Raw genomic sequence first — 22,003 nt, 5'->3', positions numbered from 1 at the left:
AACCTCAGGCCCTGGGGCAGGGAAACAGAATGTACCCTTCCAAGCTTCTGTGGCTGGTCCTCAGGACTCTATCTAGGCTATACCAGCTGCCCATGTACCTCATTTATTTTATTTTATTTGTTAGATTTATAAACTGCCCTTCATCAAAAGATCTCAGGGCGGTTGACAGAATAAAACACAGGATTAAAAACAAGTAAGTAAGTAAAACAAAACGGCCAAACAATAACCACCCTTACCACAGACACATTTAAAAGGCTGTAGAATATTTATCTGCCAGAGGCCTGGTTGAAGAGGAGCATTTTTGCCTGCCTCCTAAAAGTATATAATGAAGGCACCAGGCGAACGTCCCTGGGGAGAGCATTCCAGAAACGGGGGGGCCACTGCAGAAAAGGCCTGTTCTCATGTTGCCACCCTCCGGACCTCACATGGAGGAGGCACACGAAAAAGGGGTCTTAGATAATGAACACACAGTCCTGGGTGGTTTATATGGGGAGAGGCAGTCCTTCAGGCCTGCTTTCATGCTTGCTATGTCCAGGGCAGGCCGAGATGTCTTTTTGCTGTCTGAGGCACCTTGCTGAACATGGAGACTTTTGAACGCATTACTCTGTGTATGAAGAGTTGCCAGAGAGAAGCCCCTCAGCAAGTTATTGTGGTTCGGGAAGAGCTCTCTTGGCTAAAGACTCCCAGTCAGACAGACTGAAGGGAAGGCTTTCAACAGAAGCGCTCTCTCTCTCTCTCTCACACACACACACACTGGTGTTAATCAATAGCCATTCCCTGTTGCTTGTCTCTGGCACCTAGAACTGCCTGCCAGTTCTGAAAACGGAGCTCGAGAATTTGGCTCTTGTGGCTAGTAGCTGCCCGTAAGCTCATCATCTATCTGTTTAATCCTTTTAAAAAGCCATTTATGGGTTCTATAAACCAATTATGCGTTTCTTGTGTTCTTAAAAATTCTACTGCCTATGAATTTTTACAGCTGTCCGCAGGTTTTCTGAGGTGAGTGCTGTGTGTCTGCTCCTAATTCTCTCCACACGTGACTCACAGATTTATAAAACCTCAGGCTGCAATCCTACATTCACTTACCTGGGAGTAAGCCCCACTGATTTAAACGGGACTTACCTCAGAGTAGACCTGCACAGTCTCGCATTGTCCTATTCACCCTTCAGCTTTCAGTTGGTTTGCTTTGAGGGGCCGATCTACAATTGCCTCAGTTGTGTGGCTGGGGTTGCCTGCCATATTGCTTCACTGTGGCTTGCCGCCATCTCTCGCAATGCTCTGGTAACATGTAAACCTTTTTGCCTCATGTGCTACAACAATAGTGTGGGCTATGCCACATTACTTGCCACAGGCTTAATCCCACAAATCTATCATCTATCTGTCTGTCTATCATCTATCTATCTATCTATCTATCTATCTATCTATCTATCTATCTATCTATCTATATCTATCATCTCTATCTATCTATTTATCTATCTATCTATCTATCTATCTATCTATATCTATCTATCTATCATCTATCTATCTATCTATCTATATCTGGTACTTTTTAGCGCTGTTGTACTGATGTCTGCCCTGCTGCTTCTTTTTAAGTTCTTTTTAAATTTAAAGTCTTATTCAGTGGCAGGTTTTATGTTGTATTAGATTTTCTTTTGATATTGTAATTTACGGTTTCATTTTAATTTTTTTTTTAAACTTCTAAACCACCCACAGAAACATTTGTTCTTGTGTCGGTATATAAATATTGAAGAATAAATAAAATGTGGCTGAAACACATGCCTGCCCACATGTTCCCAGAGCAGCGTGGGGGGGGGGCACCAACCCAAATGAAGTAGAGCAAGCAGCACCAGCCACCCTAAAAGTTAAATATGCCATTACTGTTTAAGAATGTGCAAAAGTGATTAATGGCTCTCTGGAGTATGGAGGAAGGAGTTGCTCTTTCTCCTTCTCAAAAAGTTGCAGACAAATAAAAATGTCTCCGACCTGGATAGCCAAGCCTCTTGCGGCCACTTTTCCATTTTGGTTACTTTTGCTATCAATCTAGAAACGGTGCTCAATTCTGCGCGGCTGCTTCTCTTTTGTGCCTTTCCTGATTTAGAGCTTTTTCTTAACCCAGTCTTTCAAGACTATAGGCTTCCCAAGGAGGCTTGCATTTAGTAACAGATGCACGTTATCATTTACAAACAAACTTCAAAAACCAACTAGTTTCCAGGTCAATAAAATTCAATATATAGTGGTACCTCTGGTTACATACGCTTCAGGTTACATACGCTTCAGGTTACAGACTCCGCTAACCCAGAAATATTACCTCGGGTTAAGAACTTTGCTTCAGGATGAGAACAGAAATCGGGCTCCGGTGGCGCGGCAGCAGCAGGAGGCCCCATTAGCTAAAGTGGTGCTTCAGATTAAGAACGGACCTCCAGAACGAATTAAGTACTTAACCTGAGGTACCACTGTATAGCAACTCCAGCAGGTTATTGCTGGATTTACTATCAGCCACAGCTGGCATGGCCAAGGGATCATATATGATGGGAGTTGTAGTCCAGCCCATTGGATAGGTTCCCTATCCATGCTCCTGCTGAGCAAAACTGATGGTATTGTATGGCTTCCTTGAAAATGAAAATGAAGGAGCCATGCATATCTTTCTTGAAAAGCAGTGCCATAAGGTTGGAGCCACCACTGAGAAGGCCCTGTCGCTAATGCCCATGAGCACAATTGATCTTAAAGGTGGCCCACAAGTAGTTGCCACAGAAGCTGATCTATTTGTTCAGCAAAAGCTAACACTGGAGTCAAACTAGGAGTGCTATATTTGCTCTCCTTTCCCTCTACTGGGATTCTCAAGGCGGGAAATAGAAATATCAGAAATGCATCTCTCCTGCCACCTATGTCTCTAACAACAACAACAACAAGACATCTGGATTCTTCTCTTTTAAATGAGCATGGGTGACTCTTCCATCTTTTATATCACATTGTCTGGTGCAAGACACCAATTTTTCAGTTGCTTGAAGCTCCCTTGGCAGTGAGTTCCAAAGACCAGGCATTCCTAAAAATAAAATAAAAGGCTCCGTCTCGAATCCTCATCCTCTGCATCTCATTGGGTGGAATAAAGTTTCCTGGCGATTGCAGAGTGTGGACAGGTTCAATACAAGAGGAGGCTGTCCTGGAGATTGCCCAATCTCCAGCTGTTTTTAGGGCTTGAAACATAACGCCTTCCACATTGCTTTAGTGGCACAGTGAGTCAGTGGGTCTTGACCAGAAGGTTGGTGGTTTGAGCTCACCCAGGGATGGCTGTGGGCAGGATCCTGCATTGCAGGGAGCTGGACTAGAGGACCCTTGGGTGCCTTCCAAGTCGACAATTCAATGATCACATGCTCCCACAAGTTCTTTGTCGGGTACATAGAAGCAGGAGCATGGTGGCATGTTCTACTTTAGAGGACAATACTGCATTTGAAAGGCAGTTAGAGGGTGGTCCTCTCTTTGAAGGCATCCTCTATTTCAAAGGCTATCCAGTCCAGAACTCCAACAGGAGGGACCTTGGAGGGTCCCCATCAACTGCTCCTAACCTGGACAACCAAAGAAGGAACACAGCAGGTCACATTCTGGCCACAGTCTTCTCCAGCTATGCTGAGATGCTTCGCAGACAGCTCAGTTGGTTAGAGCATGGTGCTGATAACGCCAAGGTTGCAGGTTCGAACAACTGCATATATTCCTGCATTGCAGGGGGTTGGGCTAGAACATAGGTAGGCAAACTAAGGCCTGGGGACCGGATTTGGCCCAACTGACTTCTCAATCTGGCCTGAAGATGGTCCGGGAATCAGTGTGTTTTTACATGAGTAGAATGTGTCCTTTTATTTAAAATGCACCTCTGAGTTATTTGTGGGGCATAGGAATTCATTCATTCCCCCCCCCCCAAATATAGTCCGGCCCCCCACAAGGTCTGAGGGACAGTGGACTGGCCCCCTGCTGAAAAAGTTTGCTGACCCCCTGGGCTAGAATGACCCTCAGGGTCCCTTCCAACTCTACAGTTCTATGATTTTATTATTTCTATTCATGTTTTGCGGTGGCCGCTGCCCACTGAGAATGGCAGAGCAGAATGCAGGGATGCAGAATGCTCAGGGGAACCAGAGCCAATGAGAGGTGGAGCTAATTCTAGCCCTGTCCCCCATCCTCCTCCTTGCTGAGTCTCTACAAGGGCAACACTGGGACTCAGGTGGAAGAAGCTGGCAGACAAGAACCCCTTCCCCCTAGACTGGATGTGAGTAAGAAGGCAGGCAAGTGGGGGCTGGCTGAGGGCAGACGTAGGCTTGGGGAACAGCGCCTTCACTGTTCATACCACAGTCATTATTTCTAAATCTGCATCCATGCTGTTAACATAAATTAGTATATGTGAGTTTGATGCAAAGTGGTGTCCTAAGAGGCCATACAAAGAAGGGGGTTATCCCTTCCCTATGGGCTTGAAAGCAATTGTTTCGCTTGAGCCTGGAACAGGAAACCAGTACAGGCACCAGAATACTGTTATGATACTGGTTGACACCAGAGCACAACAACATGACAGTTGTAATAATAATAGTAGTAATAATAAAAATAATAAAATTATTAATTACTTGTACTCCAGCCACTCTGGGCAGCTTCCAACTGAATATAAAAGAACACATGATGCATCAGACATCAAAAGCTGGGCCGTGTTCTCAGTGGGGGTTAATTTAAATGATTATTTTATTTTATTTTTAGCTTGAACACATTCCTAATATTGCAAAGATGCTGGGGGACGGGGACGACTTGCTGCAGCAAAGTAATGTTTGGGAGATGACTTTCCCCGTCCCCTGTGCTCCAAGTCCTGTAACCTTGTCTCCCATGATCGATGTCTATTAGTTTCTGCGGCCGCTGCCAAAACAACTTGCTTCAGATGGGCCCCCTTCCTCCGCCAGCTAGACTGGAAGATGAGCCCAAGATGGTTCCCAGAGGTGTATTTAGTTTCAAGGTAGCTTCAAGGAAACAAGATATGCCATCGGAGTCCAGGACCTGTCAAAATGGCAAGCTGCAGAAAGCGGCTATTTTTAAAGGCTGTGGGGATCCGAGTGCTCATTTTGGTTTGGGATCTGTCTGCTGGATCCCACTCCAACATACCTCTTCAAGGCAATTTGGGGAGGGGGAGTTTAACAGTTTCTGCAGTTAGGCCCTAAAACTGAAGGTTTGTGGGTGAATTGGGTATGATCTCCTGTTGACCAGAGTCCCACTCTCAGTTGGGGAGCTTCCTAGAGACCAACTATTCAGGCCCCACATCCAAATGTCAGCCTCCCCACCTGTATTTTGGTTGGTTTTTCTCTTCACACATTCAAACCATCTTTGCATCACTAAAGGGCGACTTGTTGCTCGTTTGGTCATTTATGGTGGGCAATCCCAATAAAGGCATGCTTTAGGAACATCGGGTGCTGCCTTATCCCACTGGTCCATCTATCTCAGTGTTGTCTACACGGGCAGGCAGCAGCTCTGCGCGCGGGGTGTGTGTGTTTTACAGGAAGGGGGTCTTTCCTAGCCCTACCGGCAGATGCTGCTCATTGAACCAGGGGAATTCTGCATGCAAATCAGACGCAAGCCACGTCGTCTCAGGGTCCCTTTTCAGTACGGAGTTTCCCAAGCGGTCCGCTTTGCTTGTTAACTTAGTAGGGTTTGTGTCTCCACTTTGGGATATCAGTAGAAACGGGAAGATGGGGAAGAAATACCCAATAACTAGCAGGGAGCGTCTTTGCTTGCCTCCCAACTTGAAACAACAAACATTCCAGGTTGCACAGAGCGCTGCGCGTGTATATATGCACACTCCTCTTTCCAGGCGGGGTTTTCAATCCCCAAAGGAGAGCTATCATTCTCAGCGACAAAGCGGGGAACCCACCCTCGCCCTCGCCGGCTCAAACGCACAGTGGCGCGCAGGGAAACGAGCAGGCAGGCGCACACACGCACTCGCACATTACAAAGACCAGGGAGGGCATCGAGCCCCTGATCGGTGACTTCCCTCCCACCCCCTTAATTCATTTTTGCCTGCGATTTCTTCCCAGCTAGCCAGAGGCTGCTCTAGTCTAGGTGCCCAAGGTGCACCCGCGCCCGCCCGCCCGCCCGCGCGCGCACCCAACCAACCCACTCACACGCCCGTTCCCGGCTCGCACGCGTGGCGGCAAGAAGCTGGCAAACTTCACGCGTCCTGCCCTGGCGTGATGGGAGCTCTTGCGCGAGAGAGAGGTCGGGGTCGTCTCCTGCTCCGGATTCAGAGGCAAGCTCCGGAGCCTGCTGCGGATTAACGGGATAAAAGAGAGCGAGCAAGAGGAGAAGGGAGAGGAGCCGAGCGGGGAAAGCCGCAATGCCTGTTGCTTGGAAGGGGATCGTGGCGGATTCGGTCGGCTCCCCCCGCGGCTCGCCTTTCCCGCTTCCCCCCTCGGGCTGCGGGGCTCCGGAGGGCAGCTACGGCCAGCGGCGGGAGGCGAGCGGCGGAAGGTGAGCCGGATCCCAGCCCTCCACCCCCCCCCCCGGGTCAGAAGCGGGAGGAAGGCGAGCGCGGGAAGCGGGGCGGGAGAGCTCAGCCATGGCTCCTCCGGCGAGAAGGGCGAAGCGGGAGCGAGATCCGGAGACCCGCGCGGAGGAGCAGCGGAGTTGCAGGGAGAGATGGTGTGCTGCAACTTTGCCTGCATCGTGGAAAGTTGTCTCTGGTTTCATTCCCCCCTTCCCTTCCCATGCAAAATCTTTATATATTAATTTTTTAAAGAGGGAAGGCAAACGTGCACCATATGCATGCTTGCTCAGAAGTAAGCCCCGTTGTGTGCAGCGGGGTTTACTCCCAGGCAAAAGTGTGCACGGTTAAGATTGCAGCCTTGCAGAAGCCTGGTTACACCTCTTCCGCTTCAGCGTTCGTGCGGGAGAGAGGAACGGGGATTGCAAATTTAAAACGGGCTTGCAAATTTGGTTGCAAAGGTCTTTTCCAAACCGAAAAACTGGGGGGTGATAATAAAAATAATAGCTGGGTTTTCAGAAGGGGCGGGGAAGGGGTGTGTGTGGTGGCCCCGCCACCCCCCCCCGGCTCCCAGGTAAGGCGGTCGGTTGCATTGCCCAAGGTGCATGGTTAGACATGCATCCGACAGCTCACTTTATTTTGGCTCCCAGGCACGACGCAGAATCCTGCTCTGTACTCAGCTGAAGCTTGGTTCTCCCATTCTGCCTGGGTGGGTTGTGCATGTGTGTGTACGTGTATATGCGCGTGAGTGTGTAAGAGAGAGAGAGAGAGGGAGAAATGAAAGACCCTTTGCTTTAGGTATGAAGCCGCTGATTTGGTGCCCTCTCGTGGCTCTCCGTTTCATACCATTATATCGTGTATATCTGTACAGTATATAAAACCATGGAAAATATATATTAAAAAAGCAAGAGGTTGCAATTCCTTAAGCACAAGTTTTAAAAGGTGAGGAAATAAGGACGTTGGTCTTGGGGGAGAAACTTAGCCTGCGTGTAAAAACCACTGGGATCATCTTGAATGTAAATCTATGCAGCAACTGGATCTAGACAATGCCATTTTTCATGGTGGATTTTAGTACTTGAAACCTCTCTGCATCCTTTTCATGAAGAATTTTGGAAATGGCATTTTTCATGCTTCTGTAAGTTTCAGTTCCACTTAACAAACGAAGAACGAATTAGTTTCCTAGCTGGTTTCTTAGTACGTATATCTTACTTCAGATCTTACAGTAGTAGATATTTCCTCTGGCTCTGCATCAAGATCCCCCCCCCTCTCTCTCTCACACACACACTTTCTTTAAAAATCAAGGAAACAGCAGGAAATTAACAACCCCGAAATTATTGCTAAATTCCCCCTGGAAAAAATGTAGTTTTTATCTGCCTCCAGAGCTTGATTGCAGCTTAGTATGATAGATTTTGTACAATCACATGGTGCAACTCTGATTCAGATTTTGGCCACGCTCATCTGCCAAAAAATAAAATTAAAAAATCCCCTCTTCACTGTTAATGTGCTGCTTTGCAAGGATGGGCCTTCACAGGTTGCATATAGTCATATAAGATAGTATTATTCTAGGTTTGCTTTGAAAGCACACATGCAGACAGACCTCTTTCTCCCTTTTCTGGAAAATGAATAGGAATTTACGGCTGCTGATTATGCCTGTCTTTAAGAGAGTGTGTGGTGGCAGCAGCCACAGCAGCAAACAGAAAAAAGGGGTGTGCGCAAGACTGTTCCGTTCTGGAGAACCAAAATGTGCAGTTAAGGTGTCGTCTGAAGTTAGGGTTTTCCTTTAATTTAAAAAAATGGCAGAGGTGTGCAATCTGCAGCGGTAAGATGCCTGTAAATACTGGTGTGCCCTGGGGGAATAAAGGCATTCCTTAGATGGGCTTTTGGGACTGCATACCTTCACTGGGAAAATAACATGCATGTCACAATTCCTGTATGATGCTTGTAGAGGTGGCTCAAGTTATTTTGCTGCCTGAGGCAAAGGACAAGATGGCTTCCTCCCATTCCAAGTTCAGAAAATGATTCGGCTGTTTGTTGAATCTTGCTACTGGCCATGGGGTAGTCTGGGGTGCGTGACTGGCCTGGTTGGCAGCGCACACAGAAGCCAAATGAAGCTGAAGATTCAGGGCAGGCAAAATTAAAGTGCTTTTTCCCACAGCACGGGAGAGTTCTGTTGCGTTCACGTCTTGCTTGCGGGCTTTCCATAGCCATCTGGTTGGCCACTGTGAGAAGAGAGTGCTGAAATAGATGGGCCTTTGGTCTGATCCAGCAGGGCTCTAAGAAGAGGAGGGCTCCAGAGTGCATAGGAGGAACAATGGGGAGGGGTGGGGCCTGATACTGCTGCTCACCAGCAGCTGCTGCCTGAGGCAGTTACCTCACTTTGCCTAATGGCAGGGCCAACCCTGCAGGTACAACGTGTTTTTGTGTGTGTGTTTGCACCTTAGACAAAGGACACTCCATGGTGACCTTAGGCATCCTATTATTTAAGGCCACATCTACACCGTACAGCAGAGGGTGTTCCGCAAAGAATCCCGGGAACTGCAGTTGACCCCTCACAGAGCTACGATTCCCAACACCCGTGACAGGCTACAGTTCCCAGGATTATGTGTGAGGCAGCCGTGGTGTAGATATAACCTAAGTTACCTGGTGCTCATTCAGTAGTCAAAGCTGCCATCCTACACCAGCTTTACCTGGGAGTAAGCCCCATTTAATTCAATGGTACTTAACTCCTAAGTACACATACATAAGGTCGTGCTGTAATTAACTTCCAAGATGGAAGTTCTGAACTTTTCAGTACAGTTAATTATTTGTTTGTTCATTCTAAACATATTTTTGTCCATTAATTTAAGGCGACAATTCTCAAGAGTGACTCGCAACAGTCTGGAGCAAAGACCGGGATCATGCAGAATAGTAAAACTCAAGTAAAGTTTTTTTTTTAGAACAACAGATGCACTGCTAGAAACCATCAAGATTGAAATAATCTTGGGAGTTGTGCTAGGAAGTCTGGCTGAATGCACAATTATTTACCTGCTGTCAAAAGGATATCAAATTTGGCACCTTTAAACCACTGAGCCTAGGACTTGCCGATCAGAAGGTTGGTGGTTCGAATCTCCGGAATGGGGTGAGCTCCCGTTGTTCGGTCCCTGCTCCTGCCAACCTAGCAGTTCGAAAGCACGTCAAAGTGCAAGTAGATAAATAGGTACCGCTCCAGCGAGAAGGTAAACGGCGTTTCCGTGCGCTGCTCTGGTTTGCCAGAAGTGGCTTAGTCATGCTGGCCACATGACCCGGAAGCTGTATGCCAGCTCCCTCGGCCAGTAAAGCGAGATGAGCGCCGCAAACCCAGAGTTGGTCATGACTGGACCTAATGGTCAGGGGTCCCTTTACCTTTACCTTTAAGCCTGCCTGGCAGAGAGATTCCATGTGTGCAGTTGCCCCAGTGGAGAAGGCCTTCTAGTTCAGGGCCGGCCCTATCGCTAGGCAGAGGAAGGCAGCAGAACCTGGGGGGCAGGGAACAGTAGCAAGGCTTTGTGGGCTCAGGCCTATGCGTGCCACATGGCCTTATCCCAGTGCCATTAGCTAGCCTACTGCCCTCAGGGGCAATGGACGACACTGTTCTGCTAGCATTGAAGTACAATGTGACCTCTGACTCATCACAAGCCATCGGATGAGGAGGTTCCATACAAGCCTGCCCTTGCTATTGTGAGAATAGGCTGATCCCATGCCACTCTACAGTCCTGATTTAAGCAGGACACCCCGGATTTACAGAACATCATCTTGGCTTCTGTACTGCATCCTGAAATGTCCAGGGCGTTTTTTTCCGGTTTGGCTCTCTGGTGCAAGTCAGCTGGCTCGCACCAAAGCATCAGACCAAAAAAATGAACAAACAATTGCTCAAGAGAGCTCTGGATGGGGAAAAAAAAGGAGCGTCCTGATTTTGGTCAGAAGGATGTTGATCTGAAACCTTGCCTACAAGTCTTGCCCACAGGTATAGGCAAGGCTGTATATTTGGAGACTGGTACCATTTCCTAGTCAGAAATGGTTGAGGCTGCATCCTTGTGAGTTCATTCCTCGTTCTGTTCCAAAGCAGTGCAACTCGGTACTTTTGAATCTTTAATTGGCCGATCTGTTGCCAGCAGGGCTTTCCCAACCCTCTTCGCTCTCTTAGGGAAAGCAACTCGTCATTTGCAGAGCCTGGAAACACTCAGTGAATCCCTTTCACCATTTAATGGGATTGCCTTCCTGGCAGAAGACCCATTTGCTTGAAAGGGAGGGAAAGACCCAAACATCTTAGCTTGGCTCGTTTCATGGAAATCCGGACCAAATTACCTTCATAAAACACACAGGCTCAAGACCTTTTATAGCTCCTCAGAGCTGGAGGACCGTTTTCAAAAAAACCCACCAGGCATAATTGGCTTTTTGAAATAGGCAGAAGCCCTATTGATCCTAGATTTGGAAAGACTATCCTTCCACTGATAGCAGAGTTTTGATCACAGCAAGAACGGCATGTTCTATTTGGAGAGAGAGAAATTGTTTCCTAAGTATAATAATTTTCTTCCTTTCCCTCTTTTTTTTTTTTTAAAAAAAAAGAGCAACCCTGCATACTTTTAACCTTCATGAATGCAAAGTACAGCACAGAATTATCTGAGACAATGCCTGTCAAAGCCTTGGAAAGGTTATAACATCTAGGGGTTCTTTAATTTAGAGCAATGTTTCCCAGACTTGGGTCTCCAGCTGGTTTTTGGACTACAACTCCCATCATCCCCTAGCTAGCAAGACCAGTGGCCAGGGGTGATGGGAATTGTAGTCCAAAAACAGCTGGAGACCCAAGTTTGGGAAACAATGGTTTTAGAGAAAAGGGAGATAAGAGGTGATATAAGAGTAAAATTATGTGGAGAAAATGGACAGAGACAAGTTTTTCTTGGGCCACCCAATGAAGCTGAATGCTGGAAGACAAAAGGAAATACTTCTTTTTCACACAGTGCAGAGTTAAACTACGGCATTCCCTCCCACAAAAGGTAGTAACAGCCACCAGTTTAGATGGCTTTAAAAGATCAGACAAATTCATGGAGGAGGCGGCTGCCAATGGCTACTAGGCATCACAGAGCAAGTTCTCCAGAACTTTCCTTCAGGTTGCTTATTAAGCAAAACAGTGCATGGGGTGGGGTGGGGGATGCATGGAGAGAAAGTAAAATGTAGGAATGGTGTTGGAAGCCCAAAATATGTAGCTTATAACAATCTTAAAGTGGAGCGCAGGAGGCGCTAGGCAGATTTGCAGTGCGATACCATTCCACCTTGAGGCCACCTTAGCCATGCTGTTGACACTGCAGTCCAAACCTGCAGGTGACTTCTCCTGGCCGTGTCATGTAGCTGTAGAACATCAAGCCACTCTGGAAGCCCACAGGCCAATGGCCATAGCGTGGAACAAACATTCACCAACACCGTCTTCTGGGAGTGGCCACCCATGAAGAACCTGAATTACTATAATAAAGTACCTTTTAACCCTAATCCCGACCTAGAATAAGGTTACCAGATTTTTTTTCAATGAATCTGGGGACACTTTTAAACTTCAATGGATTTTGTATGGGGACTGATTTGTAAAACGGGGACTGTTCCCAGGAAACCTTAGAGATACTATGGTCAATGGTACTGAGAGCTACAGAGAAATCCGAGAGGTCTAACTGCCCTGATACATTCTCTGGCAAATGCCATCCACCAGGGTAGCCAAGGGACAGAACCCAGACTAGAAAGGACCCAAGCCATCAGTATCATCCCAAACTCCTTGAAAGTTTAGAGGCTGCTTAGAGACTGGATCATAGTTGTCCATGGTCAAATGGCTTCTTGGTGAAATTTGACTTCTCCACGACTGGGCTCACTACTGCCCCCTTGAGGCAGACAGGAACAACTCCCTTGATGCAGAGCATTGTATACATTAAGAGCAATGGCTTGGGTGGGTGCAAACTTGCTCTCCAGCTGCATCTTGGCTGCTGTACCCATTCTGAAGCACTTCCATTTGGGTCCCGGTAGTTATGTGAGATGAGTATGGAAGCAGCTCCACATCAGATATGCCTTGCGACGTTTCCACCCTGAGCATGGTGCCAAGCCATTGCATAATCATTGCAGGGTGAAAGCTGATGTTGACATGTGGGCACAAAAGGGCTTATCTGATGCCAGCATGTCTGAAGCCTTCTCCTAGTAGGTTTCCTTTCTCGGCTAGTCCCCTCCTCCCCGACGTCTTTCCCTCCCAGGTTGCAGTCTATTTTTAAATGACAACACTGGGTGGAGAACATAATTGCAGAACTTCACACTGGTGACCTCAGCTTGCTGACACCACGTGGGCACACTGCTGGCAGCCAACACTGGCACGCTTTTGTAGTGACTTGGCTGGCACCAAAGGACATTGAGTTCAGGGTGCTGTTTGCCTGTGACCTACGGGGTCAGCGCCAGCCCACACATGAGGCAAGGTGAGGCAGCTGCCTCAGGCAGGAGGATCCACAGGGGCAGCAGATCTGGCCTCTGAGGAACACGCTGCCTGCTGCTGGCGCCACCGCCACGGTAACAGCAATAGCTCCTTGGAAGCCAGACCTGCCACCTGGATGCCCATATTTTAACTGGAGAAATGTTGGAGGGTATGGAATAGGATGTCCCTATTTGCATCGGAGAAATGTTGAAGGGTATGCACCTCCTCAGTAGCTCTCCCGATGGCAGCCTCTTGACAAAAAGAGGTCTCCTGGTCTCCTCCCACCCTTGTTCCCAATATAGCCTGCCTCAGTGCCAATCCTGCCTATGGCCTTCTATCTGAGAGGTGGCTAGAAATGATTTGTCCCCAATTTCTCATAGCCGAAAGGAGCGGGCAGCTCTTCCATTGAGGGGGCAATCTCAGGTCATCTGTTGGGATTGGAAGGGGTTCCTTGTAGATATTATTGTGGACATTCCCATTTCTCCTAGCAGTGGGAATGTCCAGCAGTGCTGACCAGGTTTGGTTCCCTTTAGGAGGCAGTCACTGTAGGTTTATTGGGGCTTTGTAATGCAGTCGTACCTTGGAAGTTGAATGGAATCCATTCCAGAAGTCCATTTGACTTCCAAAATGTTCAGAAACCAAGGCGCGGCTTCCGATTGGCTGCAGGAAGTTTCTGCAGCCAATCGGAACCCACGCTGGACGTTCAGGTTCCAAAGAACGTCCACAAACCGGAACACTCACTTCTGGGTTTACAGCGTTTGGGGGCCAAAACGTTCGACTCGCAAGGCATTCGGGATCCAAGGTACGACTGTATTTCATTTTATATTCATGCCTGCAGGTGGAGGTGGAGGCCATGACAAACACGGTCAAAGTCTGTGGCTCGCATCCCGCAGCAGGTTTCCAGAGAGATGCAGCCACTATCCCTAAATGCTGTTAGCTAACAGCAGGGGGGAAAGGGACGTGGGTGGCGCTGCGGTCTAAACCACAGAGCTGAGGGCTTGCTGATCTGAAGGTCGGCAGTTCAAATCCCCATGACGGGGTGAGCTCCCGTTGCTCGGTCCCAGCTCCTGCCAACCTAGCAGTTCGAAAGCACGTCAAAGTTCAAGTAGATAAATAGGTACCACTCCGGCGGGAAGGTAAAACAGAGTTTCCATGTGCTGCTCTGGTTTGCCAGAAGCGGCTTAATCATGCTGGCCACATGACCTGGAAGCTGTCTGCGGACAAACGTCGGCTCACTTGGCCTATAGAGTGAGATGAGCGTGCAAACCCAGAGTCATCCACAACTGGACCTAATGGTCAGGGGTACCTTTACCTTTTAACAGCAGGGGAAGATCTTGGTAAGGCCTTGTGCAAGGTCAAAATTTGATACGCCCCAGCCCTTGCACCGCTAAGCGAGGTGCCAGGCTTTGGGAAGGAGGCACCAGGCTCTGGCCGCATCTTAGAGCCCCCCTGTCTTCTTCCCAAAGCCGAGCAATCGCTAACAAGGCTTTGGGAAGGAGGCAGGAAGGCATCATCTTGGCGCCCTGTGCGGGGGAACTGGTTGCAGTGCCCCAAATCTGCCTCTGCTCACAGAGCCCAAACTCAGCTCTCTATATCTTTTCCCTCTTTAGTCTCACTCAAACGGCGGTCTTTCTTCACACTCCTGGATTACATTTTAATCCTATTTGGGAAGGGGAAGTCTGACCCGTTCTCTAATTGGTTTTTCATATACAGAACCATCCAGAGTGGCACTATATCAGGAAGCAGTTGTCTGACTGTTAGCTCTTATGCAGACGCCTTAAAATGCAGCTTCCCTTAATAGAAGGAGACGTCTTAATAGAAGGAGACGTCTGTCTGTCTGTCTGGAGCCTGGCCAGCAGATCTGACCAGCTTTAGGTAGTCCTTCTGGCCCTGCCCAGACCCCCAATCTCACAGCAATGTTGTCATGCTCACCTCACCTGGCTGGTGAGAAGTTCTCGGGACGTAGCAATCACCTGGGTTCACCAGTTACCTCCAGCAAAAGGTTACAGGGAGTTTATGGTATTTGTAGTATTTGCCTTTCCTTACAAATAGACAGGTCAGACACAGGTAGAGGTATAGCTTTAATTCTCCAAACTCCACTGCGCTCACCTCAGGACCACCAAGGGAACAGCCTGTAACACAACATGCTTTCTGAGGCAACTCAACTTTCAATGTACGTTGTGTGTACGTAGCCCCTGTCTGTCTACCATTCGCTGAAAAACAGAATACAGCAGCTAGACTGGTGACTGGGAGTGGGCGCCAAGACCACAACACCGGTCCTCAAAGATCTACATTGGCTTCCTGTACATTTCCGAGCACAGTTCAAAGTGTTAGGGCTGACCTTTAAAGCCCTAAATTGCCTCGGTCCTGTATACCTGAAGGAGTGTCTCCACCCCCATCATTCAGCCCAGACACTGAGGTCCAGCTCCGAGGGCCTTCTGGCAATTCCCTCACTGCAAGAAGTGAGGCTACAGAGAACCATGCAGAGGGCCTTCTTGGTAGTGATGCCCACCCTGTGGAACGCCCTCCCACCAGACATCAAGGAAATAAACAACTATCGGACTTTTAGAAGACATCTGAAGGCAGGCCAGTTTAGGGAAGTTTTGAATGTTTGATGTTTTACTGTGTTTTTAATATTCTGTTGGGAGCTGCCCAGAGTGGCTGGGGAAACCCAGCCAGATGGTTGGGGTATAAATAAATTATTATTATTATTATTATTATTATTATTATTATTATTATTATTATTAATTTATTTATTTCTGACACAGACACGTTGATGATCTCATGCCCAGCCTAGGGAGTGGGAAACTCCAAAACAGCTTTCTCCTTCCAGGACTGTTTCTGGCCATTTTCTAGTTATTGTGGGCAGCTCTGTGCTGGATTTTTTTTTTTTTTTAATAACACAATTGCTGCTCATGGGGCACATTGTATAAAGTATCACCCTATAAGCCCATTGTTTATAACACAGCTCCATGGTCAACGCCACTGTTGTGCTTATGCTCCTTATAAGTTCAGGTGTGACCCAGTTTAAATGTAACACCTAGACACATGAGACTTCAGACAAGTTTTGTTTTTTTAAAACCCCAGCATGAACAGTGCCACATTGAAATTGGACCTGAGAACCTGGCACACCCCCAACATTTTTTTAAAGAAATGCAAGGATCTTAATCACAAAAGGAAGTTCAAGCTGCAATGAATTGTGCCCATGTGTGCTTTTTTTTTTTAAAAAAAGGAAAAGATCTTTATTGAACACAAGTGTATTTGAATGCAAGTCTCTTGCAAGATCAGGGAGGCTAAATTCCATACCAGAGTGTCAGATTCCACCACTTAGCAGATGACAAGCAGTGCCCTCACTGTTGATGATCCAGAAACAGTGGCTCAGATGACTAGGTGAGGAAATGAGAAAGTGACACAAGCCGGCAATTGATGCGCCGGAGCAGGGAGTGCTCTAAAGATCTCTGGCCTCAATATGGCGGACTTCCTATTCAGTTCTGAGCCCAGTTTAAAGTGCTGGCCTTTAAAGCCCTAAATGGTGTGGGACCTTGCGGGAAGACCTCCTCCCCTCCCAGCCTGCCCGTGCCTTGGTGTCTTCAGCAGAAGCTGTCCTCTAATTTCACCTTTGAAGGTGGCCATGTGTCCTACCTCTCAGGAGACAATACTCTATTTGAAGGGACGGTCAGAGGAGAGTCCTCTGATTACCCTTCTGAGGTAAAATGACGCACGTTGGGGGCGATAAAGTACTTCACACTATGCATAGTTAAGCCATGGAATTTGCTCCCACCGAAGGTTGTGGTGGTCACCAAGTGTGATGGAGGACAAGGCTCTCCAACGGCTGCTAGACACGATAGCTACACTCTTCTTCCCTGGTTGGAGGCAGTGTGTTTCTGAATACCGATCCACAGGACAGGAGAGTGTTCTTGCACTCAGGTTCCTGTTTGTGGGCTTCCCACAGGCATTTGGTTGGTCACTGAGAGAACAGGAGGCAGAACTAGGTGGATCATTGTTCTGGCCCAGCAATCTCATGCCATGTCCTATGAGAACTGCAGTGAAGGTGCTCTGGTAACTTCAGATCTTTAGCCTTGCTTCCAGAATTGTAGCTCTCAGGTTTCCTTCAGGACTGGTAATGACTATGATATCTTGTCTGCAGTGGAGATACACCCCTGTATGTGTGTGTAAACACTTTATTGAAAAATAAGAAGTGCTGTATTTTTCTGCGTATAAGACTAGGTTTTTTTAAAACAAAAAAATAAGGTTTAAAATTGGGGCTCGTCTTATACACGGGTAGTGCTGAGGGGTGTTTTCTTAATTTGGAGTCCCCCAAAAGAGGACTTATATATGGGGGCGTCTTATACACGAAAAAAATACGGTATATAATTACCGGTATAAGAGCACCGGGTAAAATAAGACTTGAGAAGAAGAAAAATAAAATAACACCCATGTAAAAAACCAAAACAAAAAACCTTATAAACATCGCATGATTATTATTGCAGTTCACCTAATCTTAACCTTTATGCAGTGTTGATAAAAACAAATTCTAAATGCCGTTGGACTAAAGCTCCCATCATTCCTGACCTTGGGCCGTGCTGGCTGGGGCTGATGGGAGTTGGGGTCCAGCAGGGGCTTGGACTAGATGACCCCTGGGGTCCCTTCCAACTCTACAATTCTGTGAATATCTGGAGGGCCACAGCTTGCTCATTTGGGGCAAACTCTGCCGTTTTCATATACTGTAACGCTGGTGGGCACCCATGTCAAAAAACCCAGGACTACATGTAGTTGTACCTTGGATCCCAAACGCCTTGGATCCCAAACGCCTTGGTACTCGGACGTTTTGGCTCCCGAATGCCGCAAACCCAGAAGTGAGTGTTCCGGTTTGCGAACGTTCTTTGGAACCCTAACGTCCAACGAGTCTTCCGTGGCTTCTGATTGGCTGCAGGATCTTCCTGCAGCCAATCAGAAGCTGTGTTTGGGTTTCCAAATGTTTTGGAAGTCGAACAGACTTCCAGAACGGATTCCAAGGTACGACTGTACTTTGTTTTGGTGGTGGTGGTGTTTCACTGTGATGATGAAACGTTGCCTCAGCTCCAGTGTTGCCCTTGCTCTGTCTTTTCAGTTAGTGATCCCCGAGCCGCAGCCTCGGAGGCTCCCCCAGAGGCAAAGAACGCCCACCAAGCGACTGATGACCGAGCGGCTTCACCGTGGCTCCCCAGATGCCCCACCATGCCTTTTTTGGACTGGCTCCTCTACCACTCGGTTGCCATGTGGCTGCTCCTCCAGAGTTTTGTCCTGATAGCCTTTTGCTTCCACTCCGCCACCACCTTCCCCAAGGGCTGCTACCCTTCTACCGAGGACGGCTTCAAAACCTTCCGCTGCAGCAAGGCCCAGCTCACCGTTATCCCCAGGGATATCCCCAATGACACCAACAAATTGTACCTGGATTACAACCACATTTCTTTCCTGCCTAACGACGCCTTTCAGAACCTGCCCCTTCTGGTGGAACTCGACTTGTCGCACAACGCCATCAGCCGCGTGGAGGTCGGGGCCTTCCGGGGATTGTCAGAAAGCCTGCATGCTCTGGACCTGTCCTCAAACAAGCTGGTGTCTGTCAACAAGGATGTCTTCAGTGCGCTGAAAGCCAAAGCCAACCTCTCCAGCAACCCTTGGCTTTGCGACTGCACCCTCCAGCAGCTCGTCGAGAGGGTGGAGCTGGTGGCCGGCACCTCCGACGGGATCATCTGCGACGCCTCAGCCCGGAAGGAGCACATCGGCAAGCCCTTTCTGCAACTGGTGGGGGACATAGACTTTTGCAACATCTACAAGAAGACCACAGACATCGCCATGCTGGTCACCATGTTCGGCTGGTTCGCCATGGTGATCTCGTACTTGATCTACTACGTCCGGCAGAACCAAGAAGACGCCCGCCGGCACCTAGAATATCTCAAGTCCTTGCCCAGCAAGCAGAAGAAGTCGGAAGAGTCGTCTACTATTAGCACTGTGGTGTGACCAAAAACGAAACCCTCCCTCTGCCCCGCATCCTCAAGAAAATCGTAAGCAGATAAAAGAGATTCTACATCTCCTTCATGTGGATCGTGTCCACTAGATGCTGGAATGCACAATGGCTGAAGAGACTGTTACTAAGCAAACAAAACGACTTGGGGAGGCAGGGCCTTGCTTATACAGAAGGCCTCCCTTAAGAGTTTCTTTTCGAGCAATGAGCAACAAAAATCATGTCAAGGTTGAATTACTCGGCACACTTCAAGGCAGGGGTTAGTGCCAGGTTGAATCAACTACTTCTCAACCCTGCCGTAGAGACTCCATCATACACACACTTTGCAAAAAAAACCACCCACCTCTTTCTCTCATGATATTGAGTACCAAAAACCTGGAGAACTGCATCCTGGGATATATTCCCATCATGCAATGCTCCAGAAGGATTGGGAGTGAGACTTAGGCGAAGCTCAGTGCTGTAGGTGTGCTGTTAAGATCCTGCGCACGTTTGCCCAGAAGTAAGTGCCACTGGGTTCAGTGCTGTTTACTCCTCAGTAAGTGTGCGCCGGACTTTAGAGGGTATTTCAAGGCCTGAAGTACGAAAGCCCCCCCCCAAAGCGCTCTGAACAATATACAGTAATTACCAAGTGCTGGGAGGCGTTTTCAGCCTGTTATTAATGTGCAAGATTATAGAGGATGAAACAAATTGCAGCGTCCCCTTAATGCTGAATGTTCTCTTTGAACACACATTAATAGCACCACCAGTTCCCCTGTCAGATGCTTCCTATTGGGATTTCCCCCCACCCCCTTTAATCATTTTCTTCTTTGCAGGAATCCATTAAAACATTCAGCATGGAGTGTGTGTGTGTGTGGGGGGGAGAGAATCAATGTTTTGAACTTTTAAGCCATTCTCTCACAGTTCTTGCTCCTGTTAAGATTATTTCTCTGGCCTGCCGGGAGATGGAAAAATCTTAACTAGCTCAAGTCATGCAATTCGGGGGTGGGGGGGGTGGGGGCAGGAATCGTACCCGCACCAACTCTCAAGGAACACAAAGAAAACATGCACAATGAACGCCCTCAACCCAGGAGATGGCAGACCAGCAGAAGGCCGTGAAGGCAAAGACACTGTTTAGCTCTCCAAGCTAAGCTGATTTTTTGGCAGGGGCCTCTGAGGAGTAGCATATGGCTCACCTTGCCGGGTGATGCCTGTCGTCCACCTGTCCATCCCCCTCCTGTCGACTCCACAGCAGCCTTTTCCACACCTGCTATGTGATAGATTCACATCCAGGGAAACCTATTTCTACTGCATCCACTGGATTGAGGGGTAGTTGTGTTTACCCGTTTTCTCTTATAACTAATGGCTGCATCATCACTATAGTATTCTAGGACTCCAAAAAATTCCCTTGATTCACAAGAGGTTTTGCCATTTTGATAAAATAATTTTAAAAAAACACACACCAAACAGAATAATTCCTATCTGGGAATCATCAACCAGTAGCAGAGAATATTTATTTTGGCACCTACAGGCAAAATGCCACATTACCAAGAAATGTATACTATCTCATCAGCATCCCCCCCCCCCAAAAAAAACAGGGAACATTGCAATTTTCGTTTTGCTAAGTTTTATGTACTTAAGAATAATAATCTTAAAAACCCGAACGCATATCGTCGCTGGTTTTCCAAACGGATCAACTTTTTTATATGTGCTGTAGCAATAGCTGGATATCCATTTTGCTGGAATGCTTCACGTCGAGCCATGGCAATTATCAGAATGGAAATGCATATGGACTTATGGATCAATAGCATAAATACTTGGATCAGTAGTAAGGCACGAGATAATAGAAGACACATCTATAGACTAGAATCACGGGGTCATGTTCTTTGAGACTTTTTTTCTTTCTTTCAAAAAACGAAAATAGTTTTAGGCTATTAACTCAATAGTTTGAGTTTTAGGCTCAAACTATTGACCTGGGCTCCAAAGGTTTATCGTACTGTTACCTTTCCATTTCTCAGAACCAGAACTATGAACCCGGGAAAACAAAAGGGGGGCGGGGAAGGGGAACAGTTCACATGTCGCCCTTTTGTTATTTCTTCACTCACAGAAGTTGCCTGCTTGTTGTGAACAACAGTGATAAAAACGGAGCACATGCTTTTTTTCCAGCTCCACTCGTGGAACTCAATAGTTTATTTATTTTGTCCAAGATCCTTATAACCTGCCCTTCCTCCAGTCTGGAAGCTCAGGGCAACTAACAGCCAATGAATTATACCATCGTACAAAATTATGCCCGGGATTCTATAGCGAGTGTCATTGAAATGTGGCTTTGTTCATCGTTTCGCTGGCACGCTAAACCTGCCAGCTCCTTAACTCCTTGTTTTCATCAAGACCTCAGATCTCAGCTGCGTCATCCTCCATGGTCTGTGGAGGTCTGAAGTAATACCTTTACAGGGAGCGGAGATCCGCCAGTTCCCATATGGGGAGGACTGCTCCTGTGAGTGAAGAGAGCATCAAAAGGGGATTGCCTGCACTGGCCCCGGTCGATTGCGCAGGGCCAGTGGAAAGCATCATCCGATCTGATGTCTCCTGCTAGCCAATACTGCATCACCTTTTATACAACACCAATGTGCCACATCAAAGGGTTGTTTTGTCTGGACTTTTCCAAACGCTGGAAGAAGTAAATTAAGGAGGACCTTAGGGAGGTATGCTGGGCTTGGGAGAGTTATTTCTACTTGCTCCAAACCTCGAGGGTGTTGAAAGAGCTGTGGGCAAGGGGGCACATCTGCGGCGCACCACTCCAGACTGCAGATGTGACCTGGATATCCACCTGTATTCCTCATGTGCCTACCTGGTTCCTGCTTGGGGGGGAATGACGCCCTGCCAGGTTTCTAGACCATACGATAACTCTGTTCTGGCCCAAGCGCGGGCAAGACATAGAGATCACATCCACCTGCCATTCTCTCAAGTGCCCTTTACTGAGAGACATCCTCCTCCAGAGCTTTTCAGCCTGGTGTTCCAGGGCAGGACTTTCTGTGTGTGGGGGGGACATTTATTATTATTATTTTTTGGCAAG

The 22,003-nt window shown here is 47.7% G+C and overlaps 1 protein-coding gene across 2 annotated transcripts; it reads left to right on the top strand.

Moving 5' to 3' along the window:
- Positions 1-5,327: 5,327 nt before the first annotated feature.
- On the top strand, positions 5,328-20,857 carry LRRC3C (leucine rich repeat containing 3C). 2 transcript variants are annotated; one of them, XM_081886416.1, is made up of 2 exons: positions 5,328-6,483; positions 18,061-20,857. In XM_081886416.1, exon 2 carries the CDS (start codon positions 18,168-18,170, stop codon positions 18,948-18,950), a length of 783 nt encoding a protein of 260 aa, XP_081742542.1. In that variant the 5' UTR covers positions 5,328-6,483; positions 18,061-18,167; the 3' UTR covers positions 18,951-20,857. The 2 variants fall into 2 exon arrangements, with proteins under 2 accessions (XP_081742542.1, XP_081742541.1); XM_081886415.1 differs by lacking the exon at positions 5,328-6,483 and adding an exon at positions 13,543-13,752.
- The last annotated feature ends 1,146 nt before the right edge of the window (positions 20,858-22,003 follow it).

This window comes from Podarcis melisellensis (assembly GCF_964234715.1).
Source record: "Podarcis melisellensis genome assembly, chromosome: 13".
Classification (NCBI taxonomy): domain Eukaryota; kingdom Metazoa; phylum Chordata; class Lepidosauria; order Squamata; family Lacertidae; genus Podarcis; species Podarcis melisellensis.
Note: the sequence above shows the minus strand (reverse complement) of the source record. Positions and strands in the feature narration are given on the sequence as shown.